At 38.1% G+C, this 23578-nt stretch overlaps 1 protein-coding gene across 1 annotated transcript in view; it reads right to left on the reverse strand.

Annotated features, from left to right (window-relative positions):
* Positions 1–23578, reverse strand: part of PIP5K1B (phosphatidylinositol-4-phosphate 5-kinase, type I, beta) — a 51532-nt gene that overhangs the window by 23448 nt on the left and 4506 nt on the right. Inside the window, exons 3-6 of the mRNA XM_010016754.1 lie at positions 16033–16150; positions 13694–13846; positions 11503–11802; positions 2390–2601 (exon numbers count right to left, since the gene is read on the reverse strand). Coding sequence (XP_010015056.1) covers positions 2390–2601; positions 11503–11802; positions 13694–13846; positions 16033–16150 — 783 coding nt within the window. The remainder of the gene's footprint in view (positions 1–2389; positions 2602–11502; positions 11803–13693; positions 13847–16032; positions 16151–23578) is intronic.

The raw sequence follows: 23578 nt of genomic DNA on the forward strand, positions 1-23578 counted from the left end.
TCTGGGGGAGGGATGTGTGTGGGGACAGTGGAGGAGGGAAGGAGAGATGGGGGGTGGGAAGATTTTAATTATTCTAAGCACAAAGGAAACCATGTAAATACAAATGGAGTTTAAATTACTGTAAAATCTCATTACCATAAACTCCAGCTCAATTAACTGGTCAGACATTCAAAGTGTTCAGTGGTTTACAAAACTATATTCTGTCAGCCTTTCCTAGAAGCTATGACTGTAAATTCAATCCACTACAAGTAGCAGTGTCCATGCTCGTCCTCATGCCTGCATGGCCTAGGCTTGTGGTTTAGGCCCAGTAAGCAATAAGTACCTGGGCAGGACAGGGAGGAGAATCAGAAGAAAGTAAAACCCATGAGCTGAGACAAGAAAAGTTCAATAACTAAAATAAAGTAAAATATAATAATAATAAGCACAGAATCATAGAATAGTTACAGTTGGAAAGGACCTTAAGATCATCTAGTACCAAGCCCCTTGCCATGATCATCTAGTTCCAACCCCCCTGCCATGATCAGGGATACCTCACACTAAACTATGTTGCCCAAGGCTCTGTCCAGCCTGGCCTTAAACACTGCCAGGGATGGAGCATTCACAGCTTCCTTGGGCAACTCATTCCAGTGCCTCACCACCCTCACTGTAAAGAACTTCTTCCTTATCTCTCATCTAAACTTACCCTGTTTAAGTTTAAACCTGTTACCCCTTCTCCTACCACTACAGTCCCTAATGAAGAGTCTCTCCCCAGCATCCTTATAGGCCCCCTTCCGATACTGGAAGGCTGCTATGAGGTCTCCACGCAGCCTTCTCTTCTCCAGGCTGAACAGCCACAACTTTCTCAGCCTGTCTTCGTATGTGGGGGTGCTCCAGCACCCTGATCATCCTCGTGGCCCTCCTCTGGCCTTGCTCAAGCAGCTCCACGTCCCTCTTGTGTTGTTGCCCCAAAGCTGGGGGCAGGACTGCAGGTCTCTCATCTGTTCTGCAGTAGTCCAGTTTCTTATTATTGCTCTGGTTTTATGCTTATATGCACCATTGTAGCTGTGTTGATTGGGATTGTTTTGGGGTTTTTTGTGTTTTGTTTTTTTATAGACCTCCAGTGAGGTTTCATTTGATTCTTAGACCAGTTGGTGTTAGTTTGGGTCAGGTGTCCTGTCTCTGCTTCATCCCAGCTTCTTGTGCCCCTCCTCACTGGTGGAGCATGAGAGACTGAAAAGTCCTTGATCAGGATAAGTGCTACTGAGCAACAACTAAAAAAAACATCAGTGTGTTACCAGCGTTGTTCTCAGACTAAAGCCAAAACACAGCACTGCACCAACTACTAAGAAGGAGAAAAATTACTGTCCCAGCTGAAACCAGAACAATGACCTATATAATCAGCTCTGGCTTTCAGTTAAAAAATCAAACCAAAACCCAACACCCCCAAAATTGCCAGTGCAACACCTCTGCCACCATACAAGAACATTCTTCTGTGTGAAAGTGAGTGATGCTGTAAAAACTGAGTGAAATTCAGCTCTAAGTTATATTCTAGAGCTCTGAACAGCTGGAAACTCTCTAAAAATGCTAAATATCATCATTCTCCTATTTGTTTGCTGTAGATTTAAGCACATGTTTCTATATCTATATCTAATGGTTTACCTAGTATTTACCTAGACAGCTCGAGAACCAGAAAAGTAAATCCTTAATTTGAAATTAAACCCTTATTATAATGAATGACTGAATATATAGAATGAGAATGGTGAACATAACACTCTCACTAACACTGAATGTATTCCAGAGGAAACAATACAAAACCTACTGTCTATATACTTAAATTCGTGCTGCAATTTTTGCTAGGTAGAAAAATAAGAGGAAAGCAGTGTTTTTTAATCTCAGGAAGTATCTACTGTACATGGATATGATTACACTTCAGTGGTGGATGACAGAGTTCTACATAACATATATAATACTTTGAGATGAAAATAACCACTGTAAGAATTTCCATTTCAGTGTTGATAAATAGTATGGTTCATCAGGCTGTTTCCAGCTGAAATTAGATTATACTTGAGACTCTTGTAATAGCTGTCTCATAATACCTTTTTTATAAATGAATGCACTTGTTCATACATAAGTCACTCTGAAGTAACCAACTTTGCCATTGTGTATTTAAAGATGAACAATCTACTCATCAATATTTTAATTCCCTGCTCTGAATCAAATCTTGAGGGTCCAGCTTTTTTTCTTGGAGGTGGGGGCGTGAGGAGGGAATGGGGAGGGAGGCTTAATCTTTCAATTTCTGAAATGCAGTGTACTCTTGAATGTTTTGCCTTTTAATACCAATTGTCACAGACTGAAGAAACAGAATGCGCCTGTTTTAATAGTAACCTTAAATGCATACTCTGGCACTTACGTGTTTGTTGTCTCTCTGGTGACAGAGTCTCCCGCCTTTCCAGGGCCCTGTATAGACTCCATGGCTGTGGAATAGAGAACTTTCTGCCCTCCTGGACGTTTTGCATCTGATGCACTCTGGGAACTCTCTCCCTCTTTTTCATTCATGTTACTGTTCAGTATGTGGATTCCCAGTAGCAGACTGTAATCCATGATCTTAAAACTTTCTAGAACCTATTAACAAAAAACAAATGGCTGTACTAAAACAAATGAAGACTACATACAATATGAATTACACAGCAGTATTTTGAAAACCTAAGTAAAAATAATCCTTCAAAGCACAAATTTCTCATATTAGGAAAATATGTAAAATTATAATTTAAAAAGACAATATATTAATACATATGAGCATATATTAATTTAATATAAACAAAACCTCCAAATAAGTCAAAGTGCTAGTTATCTAATTAGCTCAATTCTCTTTTTACAAGTGGGAAAGAAAGATGCATAGCTGAAAGGTAACGCAATGTTACTTTGTAGTCAAGGAATATATGTCCAGCCCACACCTTTTTCTATTTATAGCAAATAATCAATTAATAGTTCCACCATATACTTATGAACTACAGACATCTTTAAAGTCACCAATAATGCGTGCTCCAGACTTTACAGAGCATTTTTGCCTGCACTACTCTACCTCTTCTCCACTTCCTGTTTATAACTGAGAAAGCATACTTGGAGAATTTTCAAGTGTTAAAAAAGCATTTGCTGTCACCCTCTCATTAACAGCTGATGGAATTTTGGTACAAAAATCATGCATCTTTATTAGGCAGCTTTATTTCTGAAACATGACTTAACCAACGAGCTTTCTCTTCTAGCTCTACCAACCATTTTGCCTCCGTCAGTAGCAAGTTCCCTTCCTTCTTTCATGCACATGTAGTATCATAAGTTTCTAGTCAGTTACATCATTATGAAGTCTGGCATACTGCCATTAAAAGGAAATGCAGATCAAGTCACTATGCAATGGTGAACTATAACAGGCTGTGATCACAACTAGAAATATAACCAAACTCTGAGCAGACAGCAACTGTGTTCACTATTCTGCGTAACAGCAGTGGTAAGTGGAAGGAGAAAAACTGATAGCAACCAGGAAGGATATGATATGCCACTTACCTCTCCTTCACCTCATGTAACTCAACAACAAACAATTCATGATACGTTTTGGGACACAATGACATAAGATAAACTTATAATTTTTGGCACAGAATCAAGAGGCAATAGTGCATCTGATTTTGCAGAGATGACAAAGAGCAGTAACTCCAATTTTGATGAAGACTATCGAAGTATAAATATTTTTTACATGAAACACTGAGATGGCTTGTGACCTCTGAAACACATTTTGCAAATCCAAAATGAGATTTTTCTTTTGGTAATGACCAGGAAAAGTCTAGTGGTCTGTGAAACTGTATGAGGAGGAAAAAGGAATCTATACTCCATCAATATTTCTTATGTACTCATTATGTTAAGTAGAAGCCAAACATACAATATAGCTGAATTCTTTCAAATGTCTGGCATTTCTCTTCCATGAAGAACATGGCATCTTAATTTTAGCACTGTTTTAAGCATTCAAAGTGAAGAAACAAAGCATAACACACTGTAATCTAAATGCAGAAAGGCACAGCCTCATTCTGATTTCCAGACACAAAGTTGTTTAGAAAACATCTTGCTTGGAATAATCCTGCACAGAGGTGGGGTAGTTCAAATGTAACAAGGAGGAGGCTGCTAACCTATGGCCCTCAGTATCCCAAGCATCCTCTGATGACAGAGCTCACACAGGATTTTGGGACAGGACAAAAAAGCATATTCTAAATTACCATACACCATCATGATGAAATGCAATCTAATTCAAATCTAATTCATGAAATGAAATATTACTGAGCATTGCGTGGGATAATACCCATTAGAATAACTTCTTGTTTTACAATTATGAATTGCAAAAATAGTGCAACTAATAGGTACAAAGGCACAGACACTGAGTCTCAAATAAGTTCCAGAATTTTCTTTATTGCTTGCTTATTGCTATCTTTTACTCAGACTTTCTCAAAAAGAAATTACTATATGATGCATTCGTTAAAAGCATGTAATCAGTGGATGTTGGCCGCCAAATACTGAAAATAGATTCTAGGTAGACTGAAAAAAACCCACACCAAACCAAAAATCAAAAAACCCCACACCAATTCATCACCGGCAAAAATACCTACCTTAGCAGTACAGTCAGCAACACTGTTTATGCAAAACTAGATTACAGCAGCTAGTCAGGCTTGGAAAAAGCATTGCCACTCCTATTTTATAGATATGAACATAACAGTTGACAGCTCTGTCTTCAGCTTATTCTTTACCACTTTTTGAATTAGATTACGTTAGACACATTATATTTAACTGCCCTAATTGCATAACCTATATCTAGGGCTGGATGTAACCTCGTGGAAGACTGTGGTATAATGTGCTGCTACTTCTTCAACAGGGACCTCTTATACAGTAAAATTAATATTTCTGACTGCATCAATTAACTGTCACTTAAACCCTTACTACCTGTACTATACAATGGACTATTCTTTGACTATTTATGACTTTGTTCTAGGATTACTGAAAAACATCATAAAAAAAAAAGTAGCTTTTTTTATTATTCCAGTTCATTATGAAAATGAAACACCTGCACATCCAATGGATTAACTGCTGTACAGATTCTAACAAATAGCACATAGCATATGAATTTTAGCCCTTGTTACTGGGACACCCTATTCATGGTCCTACTCAGATGCGGGATTGCCCAGTGTACAAAGTCTTCAGGATGTCATAATAGTATCTACCTCTCTCTCTGCCTACGCGTTTGATACACAGTTCTGATTATCTCCCCTTAGAAATTTGATAACCAAATCAACCACTCCTTATGCAAATACACATCTTTTGACCAGATCTAAGCATGTTTTACTTCCCTATTTGTTTCTAAGAAAAATTCTGATACAAAATAATTAACCAGAATAACAAGGAAGAATCTCTGACACCAGCATTCAACAAGAACACACTTCATGTTGAACTCTTTAGTCTGTATTAAGACAAATTTTATTTCAGACAGTGGAATTTCCAGCTGAATACATCTGAAAGGTCCTCACATACGTATAGAATCATAGAACGGTTTGGGTTGGAAAGGACCTTAAGATCATCATCATTAACATTTAACATCTCAAACCATGATTACTTTTAAGTGTGTAACTAACACATTTTGCACACACAGTTGCACAAAGTAATCTAGTTTGCCAAGGAGAAGTTACAGATGCAGCACATCAAGCTATTTCTTAACATGCAGCATCCTACGATAACACAAAAACCCATAAGCCTTTTCCTGGGTCAAGAGTTGCTTGCAATTAGCTTCAATGATTTTAGATGGAACTGCTTTTGAGAAGCAGCAGCAAATTTTTGCTATGAAGGTACCAAAATGAGATATTCATAGCAAACTGAGAAAGCCCTGCAGAACACCTGATGTCATCCACGTGAGATCACTAAAAATTGATGGTAACTCCCAGAAGTACACTCCTTGCATAGTACAAGTGAGAGAAATTCAATCTTTACTCATGTAACTGCTCTGAAATGCACCTTGGTAGCAGAATGGCACTGGGAGACTCCAGCAAGAACATTCTTACTTGTTAGTACACAGCATGATTAAGTGTTGTATTTGATAATGACAAGTAAACATTCAGTTAATTAACTCGACATTAAATTGTTCATCTAAATTGTATTTCTGTATTTCACTGGGTACAAAGATTCTGTTAGCATGATGTTGCCACTTGGTCACCAAGTACTGCTTACAAGGCTGGCTTTAGCTGCTTTGACAACTTTCAGATGGCAAGTGTCACTTATCCCCTTCTAGCCCTAAGCACTATTTTGCTTTCATATCACATAAAACCTGCAGTGAAATGGCATCACAAAATACATTGTTTTGAAACATGGAAAAATAACTCACTGAATCAGATTTTTTTTAATCTGAGTTAATCAGATGTTAAAGTATTCTGTGAAACATCTTTGATGGGGTTACATTCAGTTATCTCAGACAGTGACTAATAGAGCAGAGCCATGGAATTTTTACTTCAAATGCAGCCAGCCCAAGCTGTGTATGTCTGTCAGAGAAATCTGCATTCATGTTACAAACCATGCAAAACCCCTCAAGTCAGCGGGTCATTTTCATGCTACTCAAAAAAATATAATTACAGTAGCTTATGGAAAAAACCCCTAAAAGGTTAACCATGCAAGCATTTCCTCTTCTACAAGAATTTTGGAAAAGGGACATAGAAACTGACATAAAGAAGATTGATTCTACACTGAATCAATAATTACTCTCCAATACAAGGAAATATATATAAAAATCCTACAAAATAAAGTACTATTTGCACAATAAACATTTCTTTGAAACTATTGTGCAAATGCCAAATGCCTAGTAATGGGTCTGGTTTAGAAACAATCTATCCTGTGAAAATAAATCACGAACCCTCCAAAGCACATGTGGAGTCACTTCTCATTTCAACAGAATTCTTAAAACATACTGTTAACTAACAGTCCTAAAAATTACAATCTTACTTCTGATTTCCAAAGTAGAAATGAAGAGAAATTTGAATTTAAATTAATACTACAGGAATGATAATACTTAAAGATACAAGAGATCTGCAATACCACTCCATGTCCACTTTCCTCAAACTACCATTTTTGATATAGAGGGCCTTCATCTAAGATTAGCACGTTCTCTAATTCCATGACATGCCATTTTTATTTCTGCCCTATGCTGCAATTCAATACTCCTTCAAGTTGCGCCAACACTACTGTTTGTAAGGACATGCTGTAGAATGGGTCACTGAAATTATCTGGGCTAAAGAATAATCTCTGTAAAACCTTTGAGGAAGGGAAAAGGAAAAAAAAAAAAAAAGACAAGAAAACCAACAACTTCTCACACTACCAAGGGTTTTGAAAAATCCAGTGGATAAATTGATGATACAAGGTCTCTGTCACCAGTGCTTCAGCACTAAACAGATATTCTATGAATTCTGTTGTTTGGCTTCCAATTCTCCTTAAAAATCTTAGTAGCAATGCATTTTGTTCTTCTTGTCTTGAAAAATTGTAAGCAATGAGAAAGAAAAAAACCTCCATGATTTGAACTTTTTCTGACTGCAAACCAAAAAATGGCATCCACAAACTTTAATCCTCCAGATTAAAGTGGAGATAGTAGCTAAATAATCCTGACAATATTCCTACAAGGCATCTAATCATTCTCCTAATTTTCTAATGCAAAAGTCAACTACAAAAATTGAGTGTTCTGCCACAGAGGGAACAACACAAAGTCAATCTTTGACCATCGGGAAAGGTTTTGGTTTCCTCGTCTGCAGCAAGACATGTCTTAAGAAAAGAGGTGAAGAAGAAATAAATAAAGATTATTTGGATCTTACTTCTTAGTAAGCTTTTAGTTCTTTGTCTCATTCATGAGCCGAACAGTTTCTGTTAATATTTATAAAACTAATTTTATTTGGAATTTGGAAAGTCAGATCTATCCTTAAATAATTAATAATTTTATACAATAATCAGACTAACAAAGAGCATGATTACTAAAAATAAATCACAGCTACTGAAACTACCTTCCAATACTCTCAGTATTTACCATTACGCAAAATACAGGCACATTGGCTTTACAAATTAAAGAACTCTGAAACAAGTAAGGCTTCAAACCAAAGATTTTTAGGAAAGCTATTCAGGCAAGTGGAATTCTTTATTTTTAGCACCATTTGCCTGTAGTGTGTTCCCTGTCTTAACACCTCCACACCCCCAGTAACTATGATACTGCCTACTGGCAAGGATAGGATAGCTATAATAAGTCTCAGCAATAGTCAAGAATTTGAAAGCTATTTCAAATTTTCAGTTGTTTACATTTTATGTATGATAAACTCAGGAATATTACATCTTTAGGAACACTATGTAATGTTACACTTCTTGGTTTAGCTGCAGTGCAAAAAGTGTGAAATGGTTGGTGTGCGGAGCTTTCAGACCCCGTCACCTAGCATGTGAACATAACAAGCAGGGGAATGCAGTAGCTGGAGAATGCTATCAAGCTGCACCTGTCCCAGAACATAATCTGGAGCTGCTGCTGGAGATACCAGACCATTGCAGACAAGCCACTCAGCTCCATCCTCTTAATTGGGCAGATCATGTACCTCCTCATCAGAGCTGCAGGAAGGTAGACAAGAACTGATACTCCAGCAGCGGTCCACCACTGTCACACCTTCTACTACCTTTCTCTGGGGAGGGAGCTCTGTGTCAACTGACAAGGTGTTCTGTGTCAGGCTGAGGGGATATATCAGGAAGCCAGCTCAGCTAAGCGAAGAAGCTACAGCTTGAATGTGAAAAGGCAGCATACAGGATAGAGGAGGACACACAGGCTACAAAAGAGGAATTGATGAACATTGCTTGGACACATAGGGATATGTCAATTATTGTCTAGGAAGCCAAAGCTCAGATACTGAGTTGAGACTTGCAAGGGATTGTCAAGGGCATAGAGAAGAGCTTCTACTGCTGTATTAGTGGTAAAATGCTGACCAAAGAAAATGTGGGCCTACTGGTGAAAGGGGTGGGTGATACAGTGACAGCAGACACAGATCACAGCAGGTCCCTTCTGCCTTCTTCGTCATCACCAGTAAGTTCTGCCAGGCCTCTGTACTTAGTGACAGAGCTTATGGAGGAGGGGGGCTACCAATCTGGAATGTTTATATTGAAGAAGCAGAAAAAACCCCTAAAACATTGCTTACTTATTCTGATTGCAAATACGAACAATGAAAATATAATCCAAACACATAAGAGAATTTCTTAGTCCCAAAATACTGGCAAGATAAAAAATTTCCTTTCCTTAATGAATTTTTAATTCCAGCGCCTACACTAACTTTCTTACTTTGGAATAAAATGAGAAAGAGATGGCAAGTTTTGAATCTCTAATAATCTAGGTGAGTTATCACTCATGCTGAGTAGCCATCCCTATACCATATAGGCAGAAAGATTTAACTGGGCCTTTAAGAACTCCAGACTAACTTGAGAGTTCTTACTTTAAGATTAATACACTGAGAAACATGATGTTTAGTTCAGCACTCAAGTAACATGTAGCAAGAATTTAACCATACTTTCAAAGAATCAGTAAGAGCATCCTTTATATGTAACAATGAAATGATTGATTCTTGTTTTCACTTTTTAGTCCAGTTCCCTCTTTTAGGTTCCACATACTGTTTTCTATATAAAATAGACCCCCCCCCGGCTTTGACTGAGTAACCTTTGACAAGTGGGAGGATGCACAAAAGGGCATCCAGATTCCCAGATGTGACATACTGATGCATTTTGCATTATCACACATGGCAGGAGCTCAGGAAACACTCACTGCAAGAGGCTACAGAAAGAACAATGTGTGGCGTTAGATAAATGCCTCACACTGCACATGCAGCTGAACATGAGATCATCCAGCTTTACGAACCAAGCACAAGACATTGCAGACTTCTGTGATAACTAAACAAGAAGTACTATTCATGTGCCAAAACAATGCTTTCCATCTTGCACCACAGGTGGCAGCAAACAACAAACTGACGTTCAGGATGCCTCTTCTATGTGATGAGTTGTTTTATTATGCAACACTCAGGATTCCCCTCAGACAAAGCCAATCTTTTCTTTCCACAACCCCTGTGAATCTTATGAAACTCCAAGACCTGGATAACTCTCCTTTTACCTTCTTCATATTTTCTTACCTTTGCTACAGAAAAAAAAATCCATTTTACAGCAATTTTCCCTGTCCACAATAGGTACTGATTCGATTCACCAAGGTCCTCTCAAAGGACAATGGCAGGTATCCTTCTTTTGCCTTGAAAATGTTATGTAGACATTAAGCACTACCTTTCACTGAGGAAGAAATTACTTTGCTCCAGAAATAAGATTACTGCCACTAGACACCCCCTCTCCCCCATTCAGTTTCCCAGTTCTTGTTAATTTACAGACTTACTGAAGCAGTACTGAGCTTACAGCTCTACATGCAGTTTATCATATGTAACAACAGTACCACAGGGCTAATTGCGCCTCAGAAAAAAATAATTAAAATCTCCAAATTACTGGAAAGCAAGAACTACAATTTAAAAAAACTCTATTAGACTACTTTTCTTCAGTAATCTGATCCACAGATGGATTGGTGTAATCCTGGATGTACAGACAAATAGAGAGACAGCCCACAGAAAGGGATCTGGAGGTTTTGCTGGGTGATAAACTCAGTGAGTTGCCAACGTGCCCTGCTGTCCAAAATGGCCAACCTTATCATGGGGTACATTAAGCACAGTATAGCTAACAGGTTGGAAGAACTGATTGTCCCACTGTAGTCAGCATTGATGCTGCCTAACCTCAAGTATTGTGTGCAGTTTTGGGCTCCACTGTATAAAAACAATATAAAAATATTAGCATTTGTCCAAAGGAGGGCAACAAAGCTGGTGAAAGCACTAGAGGACTTAACTTGTGAGGAGTGGATGAGATTAGATTTGTTCAGCTTAGAGAACATGAGACTGAGGGGTGACCTCACTGGTGTTTACCATTTCCTCATGAGGGGAGCAGAAAGGGTGGTGCTGACCTCTGGTCCCTGGTGAAAGGATGTGAGGGAATGGCTTAAAGCTGCTCAGGGAAGTTCAGATTGTATATTAGGAAAAAGTTCTCCAGTGAGAGGGTGGTCAAGCACTAGGGAAGTGATCATGGCCCCAAGCCTGTTGGTGTTTAAGAAGTATTTGCACTACGCTATTAGATATATGGTTTAATTTTCAAGTTGCCCTGTGTGGTGTCAGGAGTTGGACTTGACAACTGTTGTGAATCCCTTGCAACTACCACCTATGATTCTATGACCTCAGATCCCAACTGCTTAACCAAAATACAGGGTTAATAAGCGCTTTGAGATCCACAGGTTTTCCTAATTAAACTGCATGGAAAAGGAATGGAAGTTAAACATACGAAGCCACATCCCACTCTCTGTTTTGCTGAGGTAAGTACAGAACAGATGCAAACACAGAAGCTTAAATAGTAATTTTCACTTACCCGACAATCCCGCTGTAGTGTTTTCATTAGTGCGCTGTGTGTTTCAGAGTCAAAATACAACCCTTCATGCATATCTTGCAAGAAATCCAAGTCTTTGAATGTAGGGTTGGACTTCTCCCTCTCTTTTCTTGATGCTCTCCGTTTGTATGTGGAGCCTTTCAAGTCATACGTGAAATGCATTTTCAAGGCTCGTGGCAAAACATTGTTCATTACAACAATTCTAATATTAATGCCTCCTGACTGAACACAGTACAGCCCATAAAACTTGGGTAGGAGAGTCCTTGGATTCTGGTTCAGATTCTAAAACAAAAGAGATATTGTTAAACGTATCTATTTTCAACTCCAAAGGACATTAACAAACATCAAAAAAACTGTACATGTTTTCTTATTCAGTACTGTTTCTTTGACCGGTTGATTTTCTTTGTGGGCCTGTACTGCAGACAGCTAGCATAAATACTGCTTTTTGCCAGGAACTTAGATAGGTCAAGAGCTGAGCAGTAACCACATTTATGTCAGATTTCTCTTTCTCACAGTCCATGAAAGAGCAGACTAGAAGACAAAAAGAGCAGACTAAAGCATCCCTGTCCTCATTTCAGCTGGGATAGAGTTAATTTTCTTCCTAGTAGCCGGTACAGTTTAAACCACAACACTCCCAAAGATTTAATTTATTTATTCTGACTTGAACAACTTTTGCATTCCACCCGATGGAAGGAGTTTTGGTCAAATGTAGTACTCATTACCTTGACTTGGATTCTGAAAAACAGAACCACTGTCTCCGCAAGGCTTTCCACATTAAGGGTTAGTGCCAAATGACCAAACTGTCTCCACAGGTGTGTAAGGTTTTAACAGAACCAGAACTGACCATCAGAAAAGTGTGAAATAATAAAAATTCCACAATAGGCAAAAAAATCCCAACAAACAATCAAAAAACCCGAAACCAAACCAAAACAAAAACCAAACAACTAGTAGAATATAAAATTGGTGACAGCAAAAATCCTCCTTCTGAAATTATTCTCAGTTTTTGGCATGAAAAGCAAGATGGGAAAAACTACTTCATATCTTAGAAGATTACTAAATCACAATGTACAACCATGGGAAGAAGGAACTTTCAAAGGAAATAATTACAGTGATTAAAGTTTTGCACTTCGGAAACTGTTGCATACGGTAGCAGTAAGAATAAAGTTCTCAGGAACAAAGCAAAGTGACCTTATATTCACTTGTACTAACTCAAACTAATGTTAAGCTGATTATCATGATTAGAAACAACAACAAAAAAGGTACCAGCCAGCATTGCTCTTTTTGATGCTGCCAGTGCATTTTTTACTTTTTTTTTTTTTTTAAACAAATAGTGAATCCATGTTATTTCATAAATATATTTCATAAATGAGGAATATAATGATAATATTCCTCATTTTTAGTACCAGTGAGAGGGTAACTTTTCAAATGTTTACTTAAGAAAGCAAAGAAAGAGAAGAAAGTCAGTCACAGGTCTAACACTCCTGCATACCACCCAGAAGAACCTCTGTTCGTTTGTATAGAATCATAGAATAGCTTGGGTTGGAAGGGACCTTCAAAGGTCATATAGTCATATATGAGTAGCTTTTGTTTAAAAAGACAAGAAGAATTAAATTCTACTTACTTTGGCTCAATGGGTTCCCTTTCTGATGATGGACACACGTAAAACAATACAATCAACTTAGCATTAGCCCTCAAAAAGCTCCATTTAAAAATTAAGTTTTGAACAAATTATATGGATAAATACATTTTTACATCATTGTTTTAACACACGAGAAATGGAAACCAGAACTAGTCCAGAAACAAATGTGAAACTGACCAGTCTAGTTTCTTTGTCCACTCTGAGTGAAATGCAGAGGGCTAACAAACACAAAATGGAGAAAAGAAGTAAAATCAGAAATTTAGAAACCTTTTTTTGTTACTAGCTTACTAGAAGCAAAGTTTGGTATCAAATCAGAAGATTACATTCAGCTTCATCTTGCTAAAAGAGCAGCTATTCTTATCTTAAATATATTCTTGATTTATATCTGCTCTTTCTAATATGGGTAAAAAAATAACAAAAATATTAAGAAACATGGGTAAAGCCAATGAAGGATTAAAAACCAAATGAAACTGAATCTTCAGAAGTGACAGACACAGGAATAACACAGGTAAAATACAGACTTAAACTACTTACCATATAATAACCCGGCAAGAGCTTCTGAAGAAACTCAGCCTCTTTGTGTTGAACTGTTTTGATGATGAACTCGTCATCGCTAGTTACAAAAAATAAGGACCCACTGGCACCTGGGTTGGATAATTCAATTAAAGGCTCACTGCAGAGGGAGTACTGAAAGAAATAAAAATTGTTTTTCACTGCCAATGCATCCTTTATTCAAATACAAGTTTAAAACAAAGAACTGCAGGTTCAAATAGGCACAGGAGAATCATGGAACTTATTCTTTGGTCTTCAACCACAGCAACCCTAAATTTACAGCAGTGTAAATTTACAGTGACAATTCCAGGCCAGTATTTTAAGGCTTCAGTCTTTAAAAGAAACAAAATTACACAGGATGTGAATTGTGAATACTGCAGGCACCAGGGAATTATTCTTAGCAGCACCATATGTCTTCCAGTCAGAGCAAAAAGAATTAATGGTTTTAGTAACAAATATCTGGTTTATTGGGTATTGCCCAGGATGAGCTGAGTGACTCTGCAAGAAAAAACAGTTCTGTTTCTTGAAAACAGCTTTCATTAAATTCAACTGGAGTGTCACCATCGATTTCAGCAATTGGTGATAGCAAAGAAAAGTGATACGAGAAAAATCTAATAAATATGTGCTTTCGTGAACACTTGAACTGAAGAAGCATGCTTCCCATGGACTCAAAGCACTGCTTTAATGCATTTTCTTACACTAGCTCTAGCTGAGGCTTTTCCCATGATCACAGTTTTTAAGAGAGTTTTGCAAGCTATAAAAATGTTTCCTTTTTCTCTCTCTGATTCTCCAAGTTCACTCAGTTCCAATTAATACAAGAGACCTTTCTTATGAATCCTATAGTTGCCCTTGTCTACTCATAGAACAATACTGGTCTGTAACTATAGACATTCTGCACATACCAGCAGTTGTATTGCAACCCCTGTGTTTTTCTTGCCAAAATGTATAAAGCTTTGTGAGTAATTCCCATTGTTGTAAGCATTTGAAACCAATTATCCTAAACATTAAAGCTCAATAGAACAATATAGCATAAGCACAAGTTATTAACTTACACTGTGTCATTCTACAGTTGAATTCATTCCTGTAAAATAAAAGTCTACCCAGCAACTGCTGCTATACAAAGAGCCCACCTAGTTTTGACTGAATGCTTGTGAAAGCCGAATCAAAACTGAAAAGTAAGAAAATCCCCAAGTTCCTGACAATTAAGTACTTTATGACCAAGAAGGTTCCCTGCAAAATGCCAGCACCCCATGAAGTGACAATTTAATTCTACCAGCTGCTCAAATGTATTTACCCTTGTTATCGAGTCTGACTCCTATAGCACATACTGCTCAGCCTCCTTGGAAAAGGTGACCTGTAAATCTTTGGGCTTTTGTCATTGCAAATTAACAGTGTCAACTCACATATGCTTGCTGTAATTTCTCCTCTTTTTACTTTACTTCCTTTCCCCTTCAGCCACAATTGGACCAACAGTTGGCATATTGTTATAGTAGCATATTTGAGATACTGAATTGGAATTTCACTCACAACGTGATAGATCCACATTTCACAGAAACAAGGGAGTCTGTTCAGCCAGAACCCTGACACATACTACTTGAACAAACTCTAAAACAGATGTTTTTGTTCATGACCAATTGGGAAAAGGGGCCCAAACTAAAACTAGTTTTGTGTTATAATCATAGTACCCCCTCTGATCACATTTGTCTCTGGACCTCAAGGGACTGCGACCTGCTCTGATTGTGAAATGATTCCCATTTTGAATCAGAAACAACAGAAATGGATCCTGACATGCTTGCATAACAAGTATAACCCTAAAGAATGTATGCATCAGTTACCACAATACACACTGAAATTACGAATGTATTTCAGAAAAATATCTGTTTGTTGAAGGCAACCTGCTTTTGCATTTTCAAGAAAAGAAGGTGCACCTAATCTTGAAACTAGCTTCTCTAGTTGTCCCCCTTTTCTTGGAAACATACCACTGGACTCTTTTGTTGTGCCAAGAGGAAAAAGAATCCGCAATAAGCTGCCTTTACTGGGAATTTTCTTCAGACATTTTGAAGTTAAATCAAGTGTCACGAATCTCTTAGCAGCAAGCAGTCTTTCTATAATCTTTAACTGATGCTGTTGCAAATGCTTCCTTAGATAGAATGTAAGTTGTAGGTAACAATAGCTTTACTCTAGGAAGTATATCCTTTTTAGCAGCTACTTCACAAAATTTACTATCCATTCGGGCACCATTAAAGCATCCTTTTCTGTCACTGTGAAACTAGTACATATTATAATAATTTGTAACTCAAAAGAAAACTGCAGTCTCTTACCAAGTAGTCATCAGGCTTGATACCAAAAAGTTCTCTGAAATAGCGGAAGGCAAGAGGTGCGTACGTCTTAAATCTGAAGTCAGGGTAATGATGAGCAGGGGTGAGATTGCTCCCTTCACTGAAAACAAAAATAAAAATAAACCAAATCAAATTATTTCTGAGCATTTTTTAGCAACTTCCTTCTTGCAGCTAGATTTACAGTAAAGTTGCCTAACTCAACCACTGGCCTTCTGAGACAAAAGTCACAAATGCAGATAAATCTCTCTATCACCATTAGTCAGTGTAATAGAAATGTCTGAGAGAGACATAATACAGTATCACCAACAAATTCCTTTTTCCCACCTTAAAGGAAATGACTATTTTCACCACCCATATGCATTTGCATAAATATCAGGTTTAAATTTCTGATAGCCCTCCAAGGTAAGCCAGTCTAATAGTTTACTAACACAGGAAGGGCCACCATCACCTCATGTAAGTTCTTGCAAAAAGTTTGGAAGTCAGAGCAGCAAACAACTTCACACTAGCTTGGTGACCTGAAGTGGTTTGCAGGAAAGTCAGGTGGATACTAAGAACAGCACATTACAGAGGGCAGAATTGTACAGCCAGAGCAATGGCAGGGATGTAGGACTACACATTTTTGATGCCAGCAAACATTGATTGGCTCTGCCTTATTTATGAACCAGCATTCTCAACATTAGTCTCTGACTAAAAAGCTATGAATTCACACAGCATGAAAAGGAATAAACTCTAAGCAATTTTCCTGCAAAGGCTAAATTAAGCATCACGAAAATATTTAAGAGCTTTGATCTTGCACAATTAATGCTTGTCATACGAATTTGTCAATAACAATTCTACCCAACCTACCTTAGCTGCCCCTGCATGCATACCACCAAAACCCAACAGAACTGAAATGCCGCTAATTAAACAGTGCGAGCTGGTGAACAAGCTTTCTCAGGCTCTAGACTAAGGCGGCATATACTCTAGACTCTTGAATAGGAGACAAAAGGAAGGAAAAAACCCCAACTTGATTTCTATCTGGAAATTACAAATAAAAAGATGCAGAAAACCAAGAATGAATACAAAAGCATTAGAAAACTACTGGAGTACTAAACCATACAGTTGACAGCTAGTGAAGGCAGTCTAGTCCTAATGAACTCATCTGATCACTTTATAGTGTACTGTATCACAATTTCAAGGCATTAAAATCAAATCCACATGCATTTTATTGCTCCATTATAGAGTAAAAAATGCAAATCAGTAGAATACTGATGGTAGTTTTTCTTTCCAGTTAAGACTGGCTAATGCTTTTTTCTTATAAGGTCTTTCAGCTGATCAGAACACTGACAGTTTTATCTGACATTGTTTTATATACCTAGATGCACCTCACTGAATTTTTGTGCAATATGAGGATGCCACATAGGTAATATATAGCTACACTGGGGACCTGGAGGCATACTTGTAAATATATTTAACTGTTTAAGAAGCAGACAGTTAAGATGCAGAACGGAGTGTTCTCTGCTGAACTACTACATCACTGTCAGGTAAGATTAATCATCAAAACTTTATAAAAAAAGTCCTATTTTTTAGTACATAAATACCTTTATAAATCTGCTTCCTGCAGCCATAACTTAAAAGCTTCTTTTGTGAAAGTGTGGCAATAAATAGACTACATGTCCTTACTGTATCAGAACATGCACCCTGATTGGAACTTCACCAGGCTGAAATGAAGATAGGTTTGCTATGATAATATCACTAGTCTAAGCCTTTTCATAACTGCATATGGAGTAAAATGATGAGTTCTGGGTCTGCAGGTGGACAGCAGTACGTATTAGCTAGAGATTTATTCCAGAATAATTGCAAAATAGAGCAATTATTTTGGAACAGCACTGACACAGAGGCAATTTATGTATTTAGAGCACATGAGCTTAATTGATTACAGGTATAACAGTCAATTTCGCTATGCAGACAAGTTTCCTTATTCTTTGCAAAATCATCTTTAAAACCCTTTTACTAAAGGTCTTCTGTTAAACGTACTAATTCATTTCAGCTTCATTGCCTAATAGAATAGTTTATAGGATCCCAAAAGTAAGCTCTTCTGTGATGTGAGAAGCAAGCCTGACACAAATTTATGATTCATTGGTTACTCCTCTGGAAGAAAGTTTGTAAGATTTTCTTGTTGCTACTTTTAACAGAAAAACTAGCCTCACCTCCAGTAATTTCCTACAGTAATGGAAAACTTCAAATTCCTTGTGGCTGAGCATGTTCTTATTCTTACCTGAAAATGACAGTTTCTACTGTACAGAATGCTTGATGCAAATACACCTCTACCTTACTTAGACACAAAATTATTCAACTGCTACTTCATTAGCTCTTGGGAGTTGTGGTTTTTCCCCACATTTTCTTAGCACATTTTACAAGGGTGTTTCACTCTCACTGGATAAAGCATATGCACAAAGCACCACATATAACAATTTTTAATCAGGCTAGGGAGTTTCATGGGGACAATTATGTCTTTGAAGTTGAACAAGAAAAACACCTGTGATTTGCTGACAAAAAATTAATCCACAAAATAGAGCTTTGGATATAATAGAAATGTACTCTATCATAAAAAAGAAGGTAATTGTGTATTTTTTCCTCTCAGATAGTTTAGGAAAGGAAAAATAAAGGCTTTTAATATCAGCTTTGATTCTGGCAATCTTGAGGAATTCAAGTCTCTGTGTACAAGCTACAACAAACAATATAGGCTTTGGAAAGATTAGGAAGCAATTGTAACTTATGAGGTATTTTAATAACCTTGGCTGTAAGACCACACAAAAGCAAAAACTTGGTAGATAGAACAAAAAAAGAGATATTAAGCTTACTGTGTGAGTTTAATACTTCAATTTTAGATCTTTTTTTAAATCAAGCACACCTAGAAATGACAGTATGTTCATCTTGACCTATTTTTTACTTAATGTTGATGGTTGATCTAAAGCGTAGATGGTGCAATATCAAACTAAAAATGAACTAAAACTAACTATATTTGTAATGGACAACCCCATGGCTTACAAGAATTTTGCTAACCAAGACACCCACATATGCTTGTTGGCAGCTTTTTTCACTATGGCCTCACCCTGGTAGGACATACTCAGGAGACAGCACACCTATCTGAAATGGCACAGAAGGCTAACTGCATCTCTTCGTAGCAAACCTTCATTGCAGAGCGATGTTAATAGGTTCTGATGTAGCTGTTAATGAAAAGAAATAATCACGCTGTGATTGTGGGTCCATGTACACTCTTCTTGTGCGTACTGTAAAAAGAGTGGAGGAACACCTGTTCTCTTTTTAAAAAGCAGCTCTTTTTTAAAATCTTAAAGTCAAAAAAACCCATCTAAAATTAAATGTTCCTAACATTAAAAGTATGAAATCTCAGTTTCACTGTTCTTTGATAAAGCTGCTCTTTCATAATCAAAATGTGTTTAAATTTTACAAACTGTACCCAATAAATACCTACTGACAGACTGGGTAGTGCTTTGGTGTATTCATTTTCTATATATCATTTCAGGAAAGCAATTATTTCCTACATGATGGAAATAAATATTATAGTTACCTGTACAAATAGGTGTGTGTTGTTTTTATTCATACTGTAGGATAAAGTCCAGTAGTAATATCCTTGATTCCCACCACATGTCTCCTGTACTTTTGGTTACTATATGCTATCCTAAGCAGCTGCCCTCAAGGCAGCTTTGAAATATACCTGTGAATATTAAATATCTTCAAAACAAGCAAAGTCAATCATATCTATGTAACAGCTGAATACACAGACATTTTCTTACAATGATAATGACTATTTCACAACCAACTAGAGGTGCCATTTAAGCAAAGGATATCAAAGTACTGTAGAAATAGTTTGTCTACATAATCACACAAGTATATAGGTTATCACAGGTTTACCTAGAATTTGGCAGAATCATAGAAACGTAGGACTTTTCCAACCTAGCTAGCTGACTTCTTAAGATCATGAAGTCCAACCTTTACCCCAGGACTGTCATGTCCACCACTAAACCATGTCACTAAGGGCCTCATTTATATGTTTTCTGAACTCTACCAGGGATGGTTATTCAACCACTTCCCTGGGAAATGAAGTAGCTAAGACCAGTAATTTATAACAAGTATCTTTTTGCTTTTGTTGCCACAGTATCCCCATTCCAGATACTATTTGTTTTGCAAACAGAAATTATTCCCTCCTCTCTGTGCTATTGCTCTACTGACAAACCATAAAAAGTGTGGGTCATCCTGTGCATCTCTGCAACTGAAGCACCAAAGAAGAGCAGCAACACTTTTTCAAAAGCTTCAGGCCACTTTCTTATCTGTCTTGTGAAACTGCCCAACTGGAAACATATGTAGTGGCATAAGTTACACAACTAAGTGTTAGTGTGAACATTTGAGTTATTATTCACACCAAGCCTTCAGAGCATTCTATACTTCTTTAATTACAAAGACACTACTTAGCCCATTAGGCAACCTACTGTATAGGTTTGGTACAAATATACTTCCAAGGGCAAGTGTCAGTTTTCCTCATTTTTCTAAACCACTCCCCAAAAACACACAAGGAAACAGTACACTTCAGTTTGAGACATAATGTAAAACCCAGAGTGGTGGTTCTTTTCTTCTTGTTTGGGCTGTCATCCAAATGGTATCATAATACAATACTGAGCTTTTGACATTAAGTAGCAGAAAGCACTGAATAATGTTTCATTAGCATCACAAGAAAGCCATATGCAATTGAGCCAGTTTGCTGTACAGATGACTGTAGCTGCAGGGTGCATACAGGTAAACAGCGTCTAACAGATTTACTAGTTAAATTAGAAACCATAGCAAGTGTCTCAACTTGCAGGGTCTAGACCCTAAAATAAAGTGTATTAGCAAGGGAAGCACATAATACTGATTACCACCTTGCTGCAAAAAGGTCAGACTCACAGGCGTGCTTAGCAGTAGCCTCAATCTAAGAAAACAAAGAGATGGGGTTTGAAACATACCTGCCTGCTCCAAATACTCTGCATTTCTGAAGCTGCATGTGACTGACTAGCCGAAGTTAGCTAACAGAATGGAGCAGCTTCTGTTTGGCTTGTCAAGCATTGCCATAGAAAATCAGCCTGTTTAGTATGTGTCTGCTGGAAGAGCTTAGGAAGCTGCCCACATTGCCAACTCACAGGCAGCTTCATGGCCCCATACCCCAGTGACCAGCTTAAGCCACCACTGTCTGATACAGATAGCCTTATTAGTTCAGCAACAAGTCTTTCTAACCATGGCCACCTTACTTGAAGCCAGCTCTATGCTTGAACCAAACAGCTTTCAAAACATTGCTGTGGCCACACTGCAAAAATGACTGGTTTGGAGACAAAATGTGCCACCAAGAAATGAACTGGTTCCAACCAAGGAAGTCAGGGGCACAGAGTATAACACAGGAAGGGGGGAATATGCTCCACACAGCTGGGTCACAGGACAGGGCACAGAGAGCATGGGCAGGATGCACAACCTTCCCACTGCACCCTCCAGCCACTGCTGCAGCACCAGGTAAGCAACTCCATTGCTGAATTTCCACAGCAGTGTTTAAAAGCCACAAAAGAAGCTACCTGGGAGTAGTTCCTCCTGTGTTCTCACCCTATTGAGGGAGCTGGGGGAGACTTCAGACACTATCTCCAGAATCAACTAGGTCACTGCAGGCTGCCTTTTTTTCTCAGTCCAAATGGCACATTTGCATAGTACCGTTTAAACTCAAGTCTGGATGGTGGTTCTCAATGAACCCTTTATAGCAGCTCCTAGTAATACCTACCTTAGTTCCCAAAAGCAGCATGTTATCAACTCCTGGGCAGCCCAAAGAGACAGGGACAAATGACATGCCACAATGTGAAGCAGAAAACAACAAAGGCACTTTTCCACCCCCTCCAACACCAGAACGTACAAATGAAAGTGCAATTCAAATCCACCCACTGCACAGAGCTACCTGTACTTCACACAAAGTCACTTCCTGAAATAAACGCGTAAATAAACCTGGGCTAAGCTCTGACCAATTTAACCCAGTTACAAAGTAACTCAGGACCAGGCATATCTTGTAGCCTATGGAGTTACTTCTGATTTACAGCAGTGGCTTACACAGTAAGCAGGGCAGTTACTTTCTGGTCTGAATGACCGCCTTTTTCCCTAGCATTTTTTTCTCTCCTTCATGAATCCTGAACACCACTGGAACTGTTTTGCTATGGTTGCCAAAGCTGAGGTACAGGCAGTGCTGAGGTTTACTGCAGGGGCTGAGAGAGAGACTCAGAGCCTTTTTATCTTCTGCAACTGATAAAACTTACAAACAGCTGTTGATTAACAGTAAAAGGGCACAGGGAACATCATTTTGCTCACTGCTATTTCACTGCATTTCTACTAGCCTAGGTCTATTTTGTCACTGCCACCATACTAGCCTCCCGTTTTTGTCAAAGCAGCAGGTGTGCCTTTGACTCTGCAAAACAGCTGTTCTCTCACCTCATTGCCATACCTGAGTGAAGTGAGGTGGACACAAGAGAAAACATGGGAGGAAGGTGGAACAGCACAGCTGTTGTTATGAGCTGGCCACAGCATGCTCAGCTAATAGCCTGCCTGGAGTTGCAGCTGAATTATGAGTACACAAAGCAAGTGGAAGAATGCGTTCCTTGCTTGGTAAGCACCTGCTTTCAGCACCACTGTTGCTGCACTGTCAGGTTCTCCTCCAGCTGTGGACATTGGCAAAAAGCTTACTTAACCTCAGCTTGCTGCAGGTGTACTTCCAGGTAGAGGAAAGCCCACTGGATCTGTGGGTGTAACTAATTTCAACTAATTGCTTTCAATCCAGACCAATCCGAAGGGGGAGGCAAAACAAAAACTCAAAGTAATGACTTTTAACAATACTCCTTCACATATACGTACCATCCTAGGAAAAACCAAAGAGCACCTGAGGTGGAAGCATTTGCTAAAAATGTCCATCCTTAGCTTTCTCTGTCTAGGGCAATAAAGCTACCTATAGGCATGTCTCAGAAGTGATCCACATCATGCCATCACGAAAGAATCAACACTCCCATGACTTCAACCAGCAAGAAAGAAGCCTGTATCATATGTAAACCTAAATTATTACAATTCATGAAAACTAACATCACTTGGTACTGAAACAATTTTAGATAAATGAATGAGCATGTTACATTGAGACACAGGACTTGAAATTTGACATTTCTGTGTAGTAGCATAAGAAATCAAGTGTTGCAGTTTTAAGAGACTGCTGTGGATAGCCGACTTTTATTTACAAACAATGTTACCAGCAAGTGCTCTTTATTAGAGAAGATCCTTGTTACAGTCAAGATTACTCACTATGTTATATGTTCCTGCTTACTGGAGAACTATGCAAAAAAACAAAACAACCCTATGCTGCTCTGGCCATTACTTTAATTTGTCTAAGTTTCCTCATATGATTTATTTATTTATAGGAAACTGTTCAAAAAGATGCTACTAAAACTTTTATAACACATTTTATGTTAGAGCAAAAAGGCTA

The sequence above is a fragment of the Nestor notabilis genome, unplaced genomic scaffold (genome assembly GCF_000696875.1).
Source record: "Nestor notabilis isolate BGI_N333 unplaced genomic scaffold, ASM69687v1 scaffold2876, whole genome shotgun sequence".
Taxonomy (NCBI): domain Eukaryota; kingdom Metazoa; phylum Chordata; class Aves; order Psittaciformes; family Psittacidae; genus Nestor; species Nestor notabilis.